Below are 17,073 nucleotides of genomic sequence, written 5' to 3' on the forward strand. Positions count from 1 at the left end.
GAGAGAGAGGGAGGGAAGGGAGAGATAGAGAGACAGAGAGAGGGAGGGAAGGGAGAGATAGAGAGACAGAAAGAGGGAGGGAAGGGAGAGATAGGGAGACAGAGAGGGAAGGAGGGAAAGAGGGAGAGAGAGAGGGAGGGAAGGGAGAGATAGAGACAGAGAGAGGGAGGGAGGGAGGGAGAGAGAGAGGGAGGGAGAGAGAGAGAGAGAGAGAGAGAGAGAGAAAGAGAGAGAGAGGGAGGGAGGGAGGGAGGGAGGGCGGGCGGGCGGGGGCCGAGGGCGGCGGCTGGGCCGGGCTCGGCGGCGGGAGGGAGGCCGGGGAGCCCCGCTCGCGCCCCGAACCCCGACCGGCCCCGGCCCGTCTTTGTCCCTCCCGCGCCTGCGTCACTCGGCTGGCGCCTCCCCCTCCCCCATCGCCTCCTCCTCCTCCTCCTCCTCCTCCTCCTCCTCCTCCTCCTCCTCCGGGCGCGGGATGGAATTTTTCGGCCTGGCCGGGGGCCAGCGCGGGGCGGGCGGCGGGCGGGCGCGAGCGATCGGGGCGGCGGCGGCGGCGGCGGCGGGGCCGGGAGCCGGAGCGCGGGCGGCGGCGCGTGAGTGCGGGTCCGGGCGGGCGGGCGGGCGGCGGCCTCGGGGTGCGGCGGCGGGTGGGGTCCGGGGCGCCGTCCGGGCCGGGCCGGGCTGCGGGGCCGGGTTTGGGGGTGCGGCGCCGGGCCGGGCCTGGGGGGCCCCTCCGGCGCCGTTGGCACCCCGGCATCCCCGCGCCGCCCCCGAAAGCTCGCCGCCGCCCGGGCGCGCCCCCTCCCCGCGGCCCCCGCCCCCTCGCCCGCCGGGCCCGGCGCCGCAGGGGTTAAGGGGCGGGCCTCGTCGCCATGGCGCCAGACTGTTTGGGTCGCTCCCTGACCCCGCGCTCCCGGGGGGCTGCGCGGAGGCGGCGGCGCCCTCCGACCCCCGCCCCGGGCGCTGACCTTGAGCGCGCGCGGCTTCCCCCCCCCCCAGGCTCCGTTTCTCCCCTCTCCCCCACCCCCCGGCCCCAGGCCCAGGACCCGCGGCCCCCAGAAGCAGCCGCCCCTCCCCCTCCCCCTCCCGCACCCCCCTCCCCCGCGCCCGGGGCATGCCGGGAGCCGCCGGGCTCGGGGCCAGGTCGCGGGGGGCGGCGCCGCCTCGCTTCTCCCTCCGCCCCCCCCTAGGCCGGGCTTCGGGGTCCGGAGGGTCCCGGGGGGCTGAGCCTGCCCCCCCCCACTCCCTGGCTGGAGGGAGGAGGGACAGAGACAGAGAGAAGGAGGGAGAGAGGAGAGAGAGACTGAGAGAAAGAGGGAGAGAGGAGAGGGAGAGACAGAGAGGGAGAAGAGATGGAGGATAGAGAGATTGCAGGAGTGAGAGAAAGATTGAGGGAGGAGAGGATAAAGAGAGAAGGGAGGGAGACAGATTGAGGAAGGAGACAGAGAACAGAGACAGGAGAGAGAGAGAGAGAGGGAGAAGAGGGGCAGAGAGGAGAGAGATTGAAGGAGAGAGGCAGAAAGACGGAGGAGAGAGATGGGATACAGATGGAGAGACTGAGAGACAGACTGAGGGAGGGGAAGATAAAGAGAAGGGAGAGACAGAAAGAGGACAGAGGATAGAGAAAGAAGAGGGAAAGAAGGACAGAGAGGAGAGACAGAAAGAGAGGAGAGAGGATAGAGAAAGAAGAGGGAAAGAGGGACAGAGAGGAGAGACAGAAATGAGGGAGAGAGAGACAGAAATTGAGGGAGAGAGAGACAGAAAGAGGGACGAGAGACATAAGATAGAGATTGAGGGAGTGAGAGATTGAGGGGTGCAGGATAAAGAGTAGGTAGAGAGAGGGAGGGAAAAGGAAGAGAGGAAAAAGAGAAAGAGCAGGAAAGGGAGAGGGACAGAGAAGTAGAGAGAGAGACAGAGAGGAAGAGGAGGAGGCCAGAGGGAGGGAAGGAGAGAGAAGAGTCTGGCTTGGGAGCCTAGGGCAGGGATGGGGTACAGAGAAACTAGAGACACAAAGAGAGAGAGACAGGGAGAGGCAGAGACACACAGACCGATAGAGACAGACTGGGAGACAGAGAGACAGAGAGGCAGGTAGAAAGGAGAGGGGCAATGCTGGGGCGAGGGGTTGGGTCCCTGAGTCGCCCATCCCAGGTTGGAGGTGGCCCATCAGCCTCCCCTCCAACTGCAGCAGGACCCCCAAAGGGTGTTTGTGAGAGCCAGGAGAGAAGAGGAGGAGGAAGGGCTGTGAGTCTGGGGGTGCCCCTCCGAGCAAGCAACCCTTCATCTGGGGTCCTGGGCTGGTTGCTCAGATCTAAGGGTGCTGGGAAGGTTCGGCCTGGGAGGACTGCCCTGGGGGGACATCATGCGGGGGTATTATTTCCCCCACTGTCATGAAGCTGGGCCCAGCTCGGGGCTCGGGGTCCCTGGAAAGGGGGACAGGGCATATGAACTTGGGAATCTGGAATCTGAGGGCGGAGGCTGGTTGGGATTCTGTGGGACAGAGGAGGGGCCGGGGGCCCCCGATTCCTGGGTCCTGGCACCCACCCGTAGAGCCCGACCTTGCGGGGCCTTCGCTACACACAAGCTCGAGTCTGTGGGTCAGTGTCGGGGCTCACTGTGCGGCTGGGCCTCCCCGGCCCCCCTCTGTCCGTGTGCGTCTGTCCTTGCGTCTGTCTGTCTGTCCCTGCTGCACCCCCTGGGCTGAGGTAGGAGGTTGTATAGTTGAGAAAGACACCCACGGAGTTCACTATACGGCCTCCTAGCTTTCCCCAGGGGGCGCCCCCAGTGGGACCCCACAGCCCCTCGCCGGTACCCCGTCATCCTGGTCTGTCCATCCACCCACCCATCCATCCACCCATCCATCCATCCACCCACCCATCCAACCAACCATCCAACTAACCATCCATCCATCCATACATACATACATTCACCCATCCATCCATCCACCCACCCAACCATCCAACTAACCATACATACATACATACATTCACCCATCCATCCACCCACCCATCCATCCAACCATTCATCCAACCACCCACCCAACCATCCAACTAACCATCCATCCATCCATCCATCCATCCATACATACATACATACATTCACCCATCCATCCATCCACCCACCCCCATCCATCCATCCATCCACCCACCCATCCATCCATTCATCCACCCACCCACCCATCCATCCATCCATCTACCCACCCACCCACCCACCATCCATCCATCCATCCATTCAACCAACCATCCAACCATCCATCCATCCACCCACCCATCCATCTATTCATCCATCCACCCACCCATCCATCCATTCATCCACCCACCCACCCATCCATCCATCCATCTACCCACCCACCCACCCACCATCCATCCATCCATCCATTCAACCAACCATCCAACCATCCATCCATCCACCCACCCATCCATCTATTCATCCAGCCACCCACCCATCTATCCATTCATCCACCCACCCACCCACCATCCATCCATCCATTCAACCAACCATCCAACCATCCATCCATCCACCCACCCACCATCCATCCATCCATCCATTCAACCAACCATCCATCCACCCACCCATCCATCTATTCATCCAGCCACCCACCCATCTATCCATACATACATACATTCACCCATCCATCCACCCACCCACCCAACCATCCAACTAACCATCCATCCATACATACATACATACATACATACATACATACATACATTCACCCATCCATCCATCTACCCACCCATCCATCCATCTACCCACCCATCCATCCAACCATTCATCCACCCACCCACCCATCCATCCATCCACCCACCCCCATCCATCCATCCATCCACCCACCCATCCATCCATTCATCCACCCACCCACCCACCCATCCATCCATCCATCCATCCATCCATCCATCCATCCATTCAACCAACCATCCATCCATCCACCCACCCATCCATCTATTCATCCAGCCACCCACCCATCTATCCATTCATCCACCCACCCACCCACCATCCATCCATCCATTCAACCAACCATCCAACCATCCATCCATCCACCCACCCACCATCCATCCATCCATCCATCCATCCATCCATCCATCCATTCAACCAACCATCCAACCATCCATCCACCCACCCATCCATCTATTCATCCAGCCACCCACCCATCTATCCATTCATCCACTCATCCATCCAGCCACCAACCCACCCACCCATCCATCCAACCATTCATCCATCCATCCATCCGGAGTAATCACTGCACCTGGGTGTGCCTGTGTGTCCAGGGGCTGCAGCTGCACCCTTGATCCCATCTTTGGGGGACCCTTCCCCACCCCATTGCTGGCCGCTGGGTCCCTGAGACCCTTAAACCTGTGAGGATGTGGAGGTCACAGGTGAGGTTCTTGGGAACCCGGCGCCCGGCCCGACCTGCAGCCTTGGGAGTGTGGGGGGACATGTGTCCGACCTGACCACTGACCCCTGACCCCTGGTGCCTGCCCCTCCCCCACCCAGGTGACCTCATAGCTGTTGCCAGGACCCGCCATGGCCCCCAAGGTGTCCCTGGCCCTACTCTTCCTGCTGGGCCTTGCTCTCCGGGTCCCAGGCTGCCTGCTTTGCTTCACCAGCTACGAGGAGCGCCTGCGTGTTTGCCAGTTCTTCCTGGGCGAAGACAGCCCCAAGCTGGAGGGCTGCATGGAGGCATTTGTTTCTGCTTTCAAGGGGCTCCGGGACATCGAGATCAGTGAGGAGGCCCCCCTGCACCCCATTTGCAGAGGGACAGGCAGAGAGGCAGGGGCAGGCTTGTCTGGAGATGGTGTTGCAGGCCTGACAGACAGGTTGTCACAGGTGCCTGAGAGGTGACTCAGTGGGCCTAGGGGGCCCTGTCACCTGCAGGGGTGATGCCCCAGAACAGAGCTGAGGCCACCCCCAAACCATGCACACAAAAGAGAGCGGTGGGGGCAGAGATTCGGTGACAAAAGATGTGGGGTACAGAGACTCAGGGGAGACAGATATGGAGGCAGAGACAGCCCCAGAGAGAGAGAGGGCGGGTTTTTGGGGAACCCAAAAATAAGGCTGTGGAGCATTTGGGGGTGACCTGACCCTAGCAGCGCTGTCCCCGCAGACTACGATGAGCGTGGCCGCCTGCATGATGCCTTCACCCAGATGACCCACGCCCTGCAGGAGGAGGCTAGGGCCAAGGGTGAGTGGGGTACCTTGGGGGAGGGGCGCATGAGGAGACCCCCGGAGTGAGGCTGTGCTCAGAGGGGAGCTGAGCTCGGTTCGCTGTTGTGGAGGAATTTGGGACATACAAGGAGCAGGGCGAATTTGTTCCTTAGAGTGAGCAGGACTCGGAGAGACCGGGGGTGTTGATCCCTGCTGGGGGTGATCCCTGAGCACAGAAACAGGAATCACCCCTAAGCACCACCAGGCATAGCTCCCCCCAAAAAGGAGAAATGGGCTGGGTTGTAGAGATGAAGCCGGAACATTGCTTGCATGAGACCCTGGGGTTTGATCCATAATGCTCCCCAACAACCCCCAAAATATATAATTTATAAAGGTTCAGTGATTCCACATCTTATAGGTGGACCCGGGAGCGAGTAGTTCAGGAGATGTTTCTAGGGATCCGAGGCGGTGTCTGTGGCAGGTTTTATGGCCCCAAGTCACTGACCACCTCACTGAGACTGTGAGGACAGCAGGCATGCCCAGAAGGGACGCCCCTTGGGGTCCTGGAGGCTTATTTCGACTCCTGTCCTTGCCCATCAGGCCTTTGGGCAAAGCTCTTGAAACTAAGGAGTTTCCCCTGTACCAGGGTGTGTAGGGGCCCAGGGGCCATTCTGAGCATGGCAAAAGGGGGTGCAGGGGGAGCCAGGCTCCCTCGAAGCATGTGGAGGAAGATGCTGGAGGCTGATGGAGCTGATGAAGTACTGTGGGGGGAATCCTCAGGTCCTAGATGTGCCAGGAAGGCCCTGTCGACCCAGGGAAAAGGGGTCACTGTCCCTGCACTTCGGGGTTCAGAGGGGCAATAGACCTAATTTGGAAAGTACCTTTATGGCAGGCAGCAGGTTATCTGAGCTGTGGAGGCAAAACAGAAAGGTGTGGGATAGGGAAGAGTGTGGCTTTTATTATTACATTATGAATATGAATATATCACGAATAAAATTTATTTTAGCAATGTTAACATCACAGTATCATATTGTCACACTATTATATGGTGTTTATATTAATATATATATATATATATATATATATATATATATATATATATATTTTGGTGTTACTCCTGGCTGTCTGCTCAGAAATAGCTCCTGGCAGGCACGGGGGACCATATGGGACGCCGGGATTCGAACCAACCACCTTTGGTCCTGGATCGGCTGCTTGCAAGGCAAACGCTGCTGTGCTATCTCTCTGGGCCCTATTAATATATATTTTAGTATTAAAACCATATTAACATTGATATACATTAATCTGAACAACCGATATTATTATATTATATTGTTGATATCAAAAACGGTGGATTTTTCCTGGGATGGTCAGGGGAGGGGAGAGGACTTAGCGGCCAGTGCTCTCACTCTGGTGCTTTCACTCCCCAGTGGACAGATAGGCGCTGGTGGAAATGTATCAGCCAGATCCATCTGCCTCCCGGATGTGAGGTCGAACCTTCCTGAAGCTCCGTTGCTTTGTGCTGTGCAGGGTCTGTCTGAGGCGGGGACAGAGGTTGGGTCTCTTATGCAGTTGACGGGGGCTCAAAGACAAGAGCCCAGAACTGTGGGGCACTGGGGGTACCAATGATGGTGCCGGGGATCAGTCCCAGACACAAGTGCAGGCGGACTCAGGGAGGGGTGATTAGGGCTGTGTGGGAGTGAGGAACACCAGGTTCTGGCTGCCTGGGCCTGAGATAGAGACAGAGACAGAGAGAGAAGAGAGAAACAGAGAGAGGCAGCTTCACCTGCAGAACTTGTGTGTAGTTCTTTTTGTTTGTTTTTGTGCCACACCCGGCAGTGCTCAGGGCTTACTCCTGGCTCTGCACTCAGAATCAATCGCTCCTGGCAGGCTCGGGGGACATACGGAATGCCAGGAATCGAACCCAGGTCAGTCCTGGGTCAGCCGCTTGCAAGGCAAACGCCCTCCCGCTATGCTATCACTCCAGCGTCCTGTGTGGCAGTTCTGAGTTCACATGGCTCTCTGAAAATTTTGCCCAGATTAGGAATGTCCTTTGTGCCCAATGTCGATTTTGGGGAGGGGATGCCCTGTGTACCCCATGACCTGTGCCACTTTCTCATCCCAAACTTGGGAATGCTGGGAACTGACCCCCTCACATTTCTCGGTGCTAAGTGCCCTTTGCAGTACATTGTTGATTTTGGGGGGCCACACCAAGGAGTGCTCAGGGATCACTCCAGGCCAATGCTTGGGGAAACATGATGAGACTTTGGGAGGCCAACTGGGTCTGCCGTGTGCCAGGCAAGTGCCCACCCCACTGAGCTGGGTCTTCAGCATACAGCCATTCTTCCATGCCCTCACAAGTGAGGCCTGGCATCCATCTGGGACTGCTTGCCCCACTCACCCCATTTCCAAATGACAAAACCGAGGTGCCCAGAGGCTGTGGGGTGGTCACAGGGACCAGAGGAGCCAGAGCTGACCTGGAGTTTTCTCTGTAGTCCTTGGTGGTGCTCAGTGCGTTATGGCGGCGATACCCGACTGTCCAGCCTTGCTGTGATGATGGGGTGCTGTATGGGCCAGTGGTGCTGGGGGCCCCGTGGCCTTCTGGTGGTGCTTAGGGGCCTGTGAGATTTTGGGGATCCGTGCTCTGCCTCACTGAGCTGGGCATGCCAAGGAAACCTAAGCTGCTCCTTTCTTGCAACCACTGTGGATGTCTCTGCCGAATATGCCTGGTGTGCTGTGGACCTCACCCCTGCTTGTGCCTTGATCTACAAGCTCCAAAACTGGGGACAGACAGCTTCCCCTTCCTCGTGATTCCCCGCCGGTGTCTGATTCATTTGGCTTTGCCCGCTCAAGGTTTACCCTTTGTATGGTGACTCTCACTTTTGGTGAACATCGCTCAGCCATCCTTCGGTTTGATTGGTTGGTTTTGGTCACACCCAGTGGGGCTCGGGTTACTCTGGCTCTGCACTCAAAACTCACTCTTGGCTTGGGGGAACCATATGAGATGTCGAGGATTGAACCCATGTCTGTCCTGGATCAGCCGTGTGCAAGGTAAACTCCCTACTACTGTGCTACCACTCTGGCCCCGAATTTTTTTTTTTTAAATTCAGTCATATGTGAGTATTAGTCATATGTGAATATTTAAATTAAAACAAAATCACTAACAAAAAAGAATCAAGGAGATTTGCACTGAATTCTTAGATATCTAGCTGGTGCCTAAGAATTATCTGTAGGTACAGAAAAGCCAACATAAAAAAAAAAAAAATTGGGGGCCGGGCGGTGGCGCTCGAGGTAAGGTGCCTGCCTTACCTGTGCTAGCCTAGGAGACGGACCGCGGTTCGATCCCCCGGCGTCCCATATGGTCCCCCAAGCCAGGAGCGACTTCTGAGCGCATAGCCAGGAGTAACCCCTGAGCGTCACCGGGTGTGGCCCAAAAACCAAAAAAAAAAAAAAAAAAAAAAAAAAATTAAGTCTTTAGGGCTGGAGCCATAGCACAGTAGGTAGGGCGACCAGGATTTGATCCTCAGCATCTCCTATGGTCCCCCGAGCTTGCCAGGAATGATTTCTTTTTTTTTAATCTCTCCTCTCCCCTGCCAGGAATGATTTCTGATCACAGAGCCACGAGTAACCCTTGAGCACAGCTGGGTGTGTGGCCCCAAAACAAAACAAAAAACAAAACTTAATTCTTTAGGGGCCAGATTAATAGCAGTAAGTAGGGTGTTTGCCTTGCATGTAGCTAACCAGATTCGTTTCCCAGCATTCCATATGGTCCCTAGCACTACAAAAACAAACAAAACAAACAAACAAAATTTCAGGCCACATCCAATGATGCTCAGGGCTCTTAAGCACAGGAACCACTCCTGCTGGGGCTCAGGGGACCCTATGGGATGCCGGGTTGAACGTGTGCAAAGCAAGAGCCTGCCCCACTGTGCTCTCTTTGACCTCTGCTGCAGCTATTCTTGGATGGCTCTTATGCTCTGCCACCCCTCCCCCCTTTTTTTTTGTTTTTTTTGGGACACACCCAGCAATGCTCAGGGGCCACTCCTGGCTCTACGCTCAGAAATCACTCCTGGCAGGCTCAGGGGGAGCATATGGGATGCAGGGATTCGAACCACTGTCCTTTTGCATGCAAGGCAAATACCCTGCCTCCATTCTGTTACTTCGGCCCATGCCACTCCCCTTTCTGACCACACCAAGCAGAGGCCACGCATGAAGTCCTTAAGCCCCAACTCCACCTTGCCTTTGAACTCAAACTGTGGCCTCAGGTTCCCCCTCTCCAGCTCACAGCCCACCGTCTCCCCTGAGCACCCACAATCCTGATCTCTTTTCCACTCCCTGTGAAATCTCAGAGGCACCCGCAGTGCCTGCAAGAAGTGAGTAGCTTAGCTCTCCCCTAAAAACAAATAAGCTGAGGGGCCTGAGCCATAGCATAGCAGGAAGGGCATTTACCTTGCATGCTTGCGTGCGACCAACCTGGGTCCGATCTTTGGTACCTCACAGGGTTCTGGAGCCTGCCAGGAGTGATTTCTGAGTGCAGAGCCACGAGTAAACCCCTGAGCACCACTACCTATGGCCCCAAAACAAAACAAACAAAAAATAAGCTGAATCAGGTGCTAAACATGAGCACTGTGGCTCTGAGCTCCAGCACACCTAATTTCCTCCAGGCTTTCTGTTATTCCTCTTGGCCTCATATTCATAGAAGGCTGCTAGAGTGCCAGTCATCGAATCCCAGTTTCAGACTGTCGGGTAGAAACAGGCTGGTATAAATAAGATGACAAGGGGCTGGCGAAGTGGTGCTAGAGGTAAGGTGTCTGCCTTGCAAGCTCTAGCCAAGGAAGGACCGCTGTTCAATCCCCTGCGTACCATATGGTCCCCCCAAGCCAGGGGCAATTTCTGAGCGCTTAGCCAGGAGAACCCCTGAGCATCAAATAGGTGTGGCCCGAAAAAACAAACAAACAAAATAAATAAATAAGATGACAATTCTGATTTTCCAGATGGGCGGGTTTCAGGAGGGCTCAGGGAGTCCAGGGACCACACTCAGTGATGCTTAGCCACTCAACTGGCCAGAGATTCAGTTCTTGGGTCCCAGAATTTGGTGCTGCTCACGAGGTGTCTGGGGGCTCTCCAGGCTTGGACCCAGGTATCCTCAAGACATGACTGGACATGCCTAAGCTCTGTAGGTTTTCCTTATCAGACCCTTTCAAAGCTATTTCCTGATCTCTCACTCACTGTCCCTCACACACAGTCACTTATATACCAATGGTCAGAACTTGGTCACGTGTTTATAAAGAAGGGCACATCCACTACAGAGAAGCCTGGGAGATGTAGTTTGCGTATGTGTGTTCATTTTAGAGTTGTTCTTTTTTTTTTTTTTTGGAGGGGGGTGTTGGGCTACACCCAGTGGTGCTCAGGGGTTACTCCTGGCTCTGTGCTCAGGAATCACTCCTGGCAGGCTCAGGGGATCCTATGAGATGCTGGGGATCAAAGCTAGATTGATCGCGTGCAAGGCAAAATGCCCTCCCTGCTGTGCTAACATTCTGGCTTCAGAAATGCCAGACAATTTTCAAAATGTCTTTGCAAATTGTTATATGCTGCCACTAGCTCTAGCGGAAGCCCCGTGGTCCAGTTCCAGGGGATTGGGGAGATGTAGGGGGTCTGGAAGCAAATGCTGACACAGGAAATAAGCCACACAAGGTTAAGGGGATAAAACGGGTTCAGGAAATTCCACATACAAGGCTTCTCCTAAGAAGCAGAGAGCTCAGTCGTGGAAAAACAAATCGCTAACATTAATTTCCCCAATACCCAGGTTCTTTATTGGGAAGCATCAGACCACACCCTAGGGTGGAGAACAGGTAGGGTAAGGGACCAATGCAAAGGATGCTTCAATCCAAAGGTTTGGATGCTTCCATCTAATGAGTAACAAACACACCAGGTCGAAGAATAGCACAGTTTGCCTTACCTTCGGACCAACCTGGGAGGGACCCCGGTTAGATTCCCAGCATCCCATGTGTCCCCCGAGTCTACCAGGGGTGATTTCTGAGTGCAGAACCAGGAACAACTCTTGATGTCGACAGGTGTGCCCCCCCCCAAAGAAAAAGAATAACGAGCATATCCTGAATAGTTAATCCAACGACTAGCCCAGTACAAAACAACCCTCACCAAATAAAATAGAAGTTTATTCCAGTCCACATGGAAGATAACTTCGTGCCCGCTTGATTCTGGAATTTTTTTAATATTTAAATGACAGACATTTATTAGAATATATAATGGCAAATCTTACACAGTGATATTTAAGGTACACGGTGACAATAAATGAGGGCCTTTCCACCAGCAGTGTTGTCCTCCCTTCATCCCTGTTCCCAAGCATATATCCCCTATCTCCCTCCTTTATCCTCCAGAATGCTAGTGCATCTAAAAGCATATATGTTAACACTAATGTAAACTTTTTTTTTATAGTTCCAAATATTTTTACTAGTGGTTTCTTAAAGGTTCGGAGTCAAAGGAGCACTGTAAAAACAATGTTAGTGTGGCAATTATCGTTTGCATGGGCCCACCAAAGTATGAGGGTCATGGAAAGGAAAAACTTTGGCCTAAGTACAAGGAGACCCTACCCCTGAAGTTTCCTGACATAAGACCATTTCTAGGCTCCAGGCAAACTAGTATGTCCAATCCCAGTCACTGTCCGTAGTACCCATACAGTTATATTTTTTACAGTCTCTGTTGTTGATCTCACGTTTCTGTATTGAAAGTCCTGGAATCTGTATATCCTACAGTCAGGATGGTGCGGAGCGGCGTCTAATTTCAACTCGCAATTAACGGGCAATGCAGAAAGCCCAGTCCAGTACGCAGGTTGTTGTTGTTGTTTAAATCTTCTCAGTGTCGGGGCCAGGGGGTGGCGCTAGAGGTAAGGTGCCTGCCTTGCCTGCGCTAGCCTTGGACGGACTGCGGTTCGATCCCCCCGGTGTCCCATATGGTCCCCCAAGCCAGGAGCGACTTCTGAGCGCATAGCCAGGAGTAACCCCTGAGCGTCACCGGGTGTGGCCCCCCCCCAAAAAAAAAAATCTTCTCAGTGTTAAGGGAAGACTCTTTTGAGTAAATCGATGTCAGAGCAGCAGTAGGGTCTTCCCTGGTAGAGGATTGCTTCCAGGTGATGTCATAAACAACGTTGGATGTTTCATAGATGGCTTCCCTGGTTCAGGGGCGACTGGAAAATACCCAAACCTCTGAGGCCTGTGCCAGGTCATCATGTCAATGTTCAGGGTTTGTAAGGTTCCATTGCACCACAAGATTTGTGTGTTCCTATCTCTATTAGATAAGAACTTATTTGTATGTATAGTATTTTCCATTTTAATGTCCCCAGGCAAACAAGGCATAATGCCACCTGGCGTTATCAGCGCATAAGGGGGACACAAGAGCAAATCCAACAATCCCGTTACCTGGTTCAAACATAAGAATTAAACTGAGGGACTCTATAACCAAAATTCCTTATTGAACAGTTCACAGCGGGATTGGTGCCTATGGGGATGTTAGACTTGGTTCTTATATAAACGTTAAATGGAGGGACGATTCTGGAATTTAATCTATACAAATGGATGCTTTTCTGAGATTTTTATTTTGTTTTGTTTTGGGGGGGGGCCATACCCAGTGATGCTCAGGGGTTACTCCTGCTATGCGCTCAGAAATTGCTCCTGGCTTGGGGGACCATATGGGACACTGTGGGATTGAATCACAGTTTGTCCTAGATTATCGCATGCAAGGCAAATGTCCTACCACTGTGCCACTGCTCCGACCCCTGAGATTTTTGGCTGGTACTCTCTCCCAAGGTCTGAGGACACAACCCTCAAGAAGGGCAGTTTCCCTACTGGGGAGATAGATACAAAGGCCCTGCTTGGAGGCCCCTGTGTGTAACTGCAAAAGGGGAGGGAGAGAGAAATGGGGGACGCCGTGTGGAGCACTGGGAGATGAGATGGGAATCATGAGGAACAAAGGGGAGCAGAGGTGGAAGAAGAAACCCCTAGGGGCAAGGAGTAGGCTGCTAGGGGAAATGAAAAGACTACCATAGGGGATAGAGTGATAGCACAGTGGAAAGGGCATTTGTCTTGCATGTAGCAACCCAGGTTTGATCCCTGGCATATCCCTGGCATTTCTTGGGGGGGGGGGGTGCCCCCAAAGAAAAAGTCTGCCATTGCAGGGCCTTGGGGAGGAATTTGATCTCTGCCCTGTACCCCAACAAGCTCAGCTCAAAGGAGCCCTGGGAGGTGGGAGCAGAGAGGAGATGTCTCCTCCTGGGAGACAGGGTGTGAGGAGGTAAGGACAGAGAATGTGGTAGGGATGAGACAGAGAGAGGGAAGCTGGGGCATGGACCCTCTACCCCCAAAGGTATGCCCTGGAATTCTGGCCCCTAGTAAACTGCAGGCCATTCCCCCCACCCCCAATTCCAGGGTCTTTTGAAGTTGCCTTCAGTAATGCAGCAAAGAAAATGCTGGAGGTGACTACACAGTTGAAGGAAGGTAAGGGGACTTTGTCTGTTCCCAGCCCCTCACTCCGGGGACACCCCACTCCCCTCAATCCAGTCCTCATACTGCAACTTGGAGTCACTCCTTGCAAAGCCACTTCTCCTAGTGGGTTCTTCTGGGTCTCAGGGTTGGCCCTAAATTCTCTAGAAAAGAAATCCAGTGAATAGGCTGGGCTGGTCACACCCCTTCTGTGACTGGCACCAGCAAAGCACCTCTCAGGCGCAGCCCCTCGCCTCTCTGGCCCCCCATCTCCCTGAATAGATAGGCTCCACCCCTCGGGTCTGGGTCCCAGGTGAGCACCTGAGAGCCACAGGTGGGGACATAGCAGTGACACGTCCATTCTCTCCACAGTCCAGGACTGCATCCCTCCCTGTGGTAAGCACTTCAATCAAGAGCTCTGGGCTGGGGGACATTGGGGAGATCTGGCTGGGAGTAGGGTGGGGGGGAGGCCTAAGGAAGCTAATGAGAGATCTGGGGGAGCAACTAAGTGTTTCATTTGAACCTGAGCTATTGTTGTTCAACAGCCCCTCACACACCTTACATGGTGAATCTAGGGGGGCAGATTTGCCTTGCGCAAATATGGTCCCCCCAAGCCTGGCCAGGAGTGATTTTTTTTTTTTTTTTTTTGGTTTTTGGGCCACACCCAGAGGCACTCAGAGGTTCCTCCTGGCAGGCTCGGGGGACCACATGGGATGCCTGGAATCACCATCCTGGTGGTCGGCCAAGTGCAAGACAAACACTCCACCGCTGTGCTAACACTCCGGCCCCTAGAAGTGATCCTGAGCACAGAGCCAGGCGTGAACCCCGAACACAGCACAAGAGCCAAGAGCCAGCACAGAGCTAGGGGTGTCCCTGAGCACTCCCAGGCTTGGCCCTAAAAGTGATCAAGTGCCCCATTATCCCTGCTAGAGACAAGAATGCCCAGGCTCTGTCCCGGGCGCAGGGAGGCGAGGTCAGCACTTTAGGGGTGCGCTGGGGGTCCTTGCACCCCAGAGGGTCGGCAGGTGTAGCCGAGACCCCGCATTCCCTCCCTCCTCCGGCAGGACTGCAGGAGGTGGCCCGGCGGTTCCGCTGCCGCGGCTGCTACTCGGCCTTGTGCGACCTGCCCCTGGACTGCCCAGGTAAGGGGCAGATAGATGACTTGGGGGGCGCGGGGATGGGGTGCAGGGGGCGGCCAGGTGACGCGGCCCCGTTCAGTCCAGGACGTGCCGGTGCTGCGGGGTCGCCAGGCGCTCTTCTCCTGCGCGGTGGGCTTCCAGCTGCCCGGCGAGGAGATCGTCTACTCCTGGAAGTTCGCGGCGCAGGTGGGAGCCCCGAAGCTTACCTGGAAGGCCGAGCTCCGCTCCGGGTCTCCCTAGGCTGAGCAGGGAGAGCGAGGCCCCGGGGCAGAGGGCGTGATCAGGGGCGGGGCCTAGAGGGCCACACCGGCCAATGGAAACCCTTGAGGGTCGGTCCTGGTGCACCGCGCGGCCAATAGGAACCCTCGAGGGGCGGGCCTCGGTGGTGCACCGCACGGCCAATGGGAACCCTCGAGGGGCTGGCCTGAGTGGCGCGCCGACCAATAGAAACCCTCGAGGGGTGGGCCTGGTGCACCGCGCGGCCAATAGAAACCCTCAAGGGGCGGGCATGAATGGTGCATCGCGCGGCCAATAGGAACCCTCAAGGGGCGGGCCTGGTGCACCGCGCGGCCAATAGGAACTCTTGAGGGGCGGGCCTGAGTGGTGCACCGCGCGGCCAATAGGAACCCTCGAGGGGCGGGGACTGGGGGCGTGGCCTTCCCTGGGTTGGGCCCAGTCCTGCCACTCACTGACAGCGCGCGGCGCCCCGCCCACAGCTCCGAACCCAGGACATGACGTACTTCCACGACCTGCCCGGTGGCCGAGGCGTCGTGGCGCGGATCCGGCCGGTGCAGCCCGAGCACCGCGGCACTTTCTGCTGCGTCATCGCGCACGACCAGAATCCCCTGGCGCGGCTCTTCTTTTACCTGAACGGTGCGGGCCTGGGCCCGGGAGTGGGCGGCGCTAAAGAAAGGCAGGGCGCGGCCTGGGCCCAGAAGTGGGCGGGGCTAAGAGACAGGCTTTGACTCTAGAGGGGCCAGGCAAGTGAGGGCGGGGCTAAGGGTAGGGGCGGGGCTTGGGTTAGGGGCGGAGGTAAGGGTTCCATGCACCGGAAGAAGCGTGGTTAGAGAGGGCGTGGCTATGAGATGAGGCGGGGCTAAGGTTGGGGCGGGCCAATGGTGTAAGGGGCGTTACCCGGAAGTGGCTGCAGCTAAGGGTAGGGAGTGGGTAAGAGGTACAGGGAGGCGGGGCCAAGCCACTGGGGGCGTGACCAACGGGTGTGGGCGGGGCTCGGTCTGATGACGTGGCGCCCCGCAGTGACAGGCCCGCCGCCGCGCGCGGAGACCGAGCTCCAGGTCCTGTTCCGCGAGGTGCAGCGCTGGGGGCGGCGCGACCTGGAGACGCTGCGAACCCCGAGGCCCAGCCTGGGCGAGCTGCTGGCCAGCCCCGGGGCGCTGACCCCCGGCAACCAGCTCCTGCTGGGCGCCGTGGCCGCCCTCGCCGCGGCGACTGTCACCGTCCTGGGGTGGTGAGTGCCCGGGCCCTAGCACAGCGTTTGCCTCCGGCCCTGCCGACACGGGTTCGAGCCTGCCAGGCCGGAGTCATTCCCGAGAGTGGAGTCAGGAGGAGCCCCTGAGCACTGCCGGGTGTGGCCCCAAAACCAGCACGCAGAAAACGGTCCAGCTCCCTTCTTTCTCTGTCTCCTCTCCTTTCTGACCCAGGAATCTGGGTGGGCCCCAAGACTTTAAAATGTGAGTCCTCCCAGCTCCTCGGGTTCAAGAGTGCAACACAACACGGCACGGCACAGCACACACAAATGCACACACGCAAATTTACACACACACACACACACACACACACACACACACACACACACACCTTGCTTCCTCAAGAATCTGGGCCCCGAGACTTGTAAATCTGAGTCTCCCCAGCTCCTCAGGTTCAAGAGTGCAACACAGTACAACACACACTACTACACACACACACACACACACACACACACACACACACTTCTTGCTTCCGCAGGGCGTTCTGTCATTGGTACCACAGAGGCAGCTAACAAAGGTATGTTCTCCCTCCCTTATGCTGTTTCTTTCATCCCTAAAAATAAAGACTCTATTTCTGCTTCCCAGATGTGTTTGGTCTTTGAATAGATGACCTTCCAACTTTCAGCAACTCAGGACAAGGACATGTTTCCAGGCATGATTTTAGGTGCATGGCCACAAGCTCCCTATTTTCCCTGTAGAAGGTGCCCCTACTTGAATTCAATGGATAGGGACCTGAAAGCCTGGGCCTGCCCCCCACCCCAGTTCCCCCACCTGCCCAGCCAAGCCATGTCATCAGAAACCTGAATCTTTTGGGAG

The 17,073-nt window shown here is 56.0% G+C and overlaps 1 protein-coding gene across 1 annotated transcript; it reads left to right on the top strand.

Moving 5' to 3' along the window:
* The first annotated feature begins 4,449 nt into the window (after positions 1 to 4,449).
* Positions 4,450 to 16,242, top strand: SPACA6 (sperm acrosome associated 6). The gene is made up of 8 exons (XM_049787595.1): positions 4,450 to 4,717; positions 5,099 to 5,176; positions 13,578 to 13,646; positions 14,004 to 14,027; positions 14,696 to 14,773; positions 14,850 to 14,956; positions 15,487 to 15,643; positions 16,028 to 16,242. Exons 1-8 carry the CDS (start codon positions 4,519 to 4,521, stop codon positions 16,240 to 16,242), a joined length of 927 nt encoding a protein of 308 aa, XP_049643552.1. The 5' UTR covers positions 4,450 to 4,518.
* The last annotated feature ends 831 nt before the right edge of the window (positions 16,243 to 17,073 follow it).

This window comes from Suncus etruscus, chromosome 14, assembly GCF_024139225.1.
Source record: "Suncus etruscus isolate mSunEtr1 chromosome 14, mSunEtr1.pri.cur, whole genome shotgun sequence".
NCBI lineage: Eukaryota > Metazoa > Chordata > Mammalia > Eulipotyphla > Soricidae > Suncus > Suncus etruscus.

Bases quoted from the DNA above. Each gene is read 5' to 3' on its own strand.
- SPACA6 (XM_049787595.1), top strand. From the start codon at position 4,519: ATGGCCCCCAAGGTGTCCCTGGCCCTACTCTTCCTGCTGGGCCTTGCT. The intron at 13,647-14,003 runs GTAAGGGGACTT...TTCTCTCCACAG, and splicing joins GACTACACAGTTGAAGGAAG to TCCAGGACTGCATCCCTCCC. The intron at 14,028-14,695 runs GTAAGCACTTCA...CTCCTCCGGCAG, and splicing joins GGACTGCATCCCTCCCTGTG to GACTGCAGGAGGTGGCCCGG.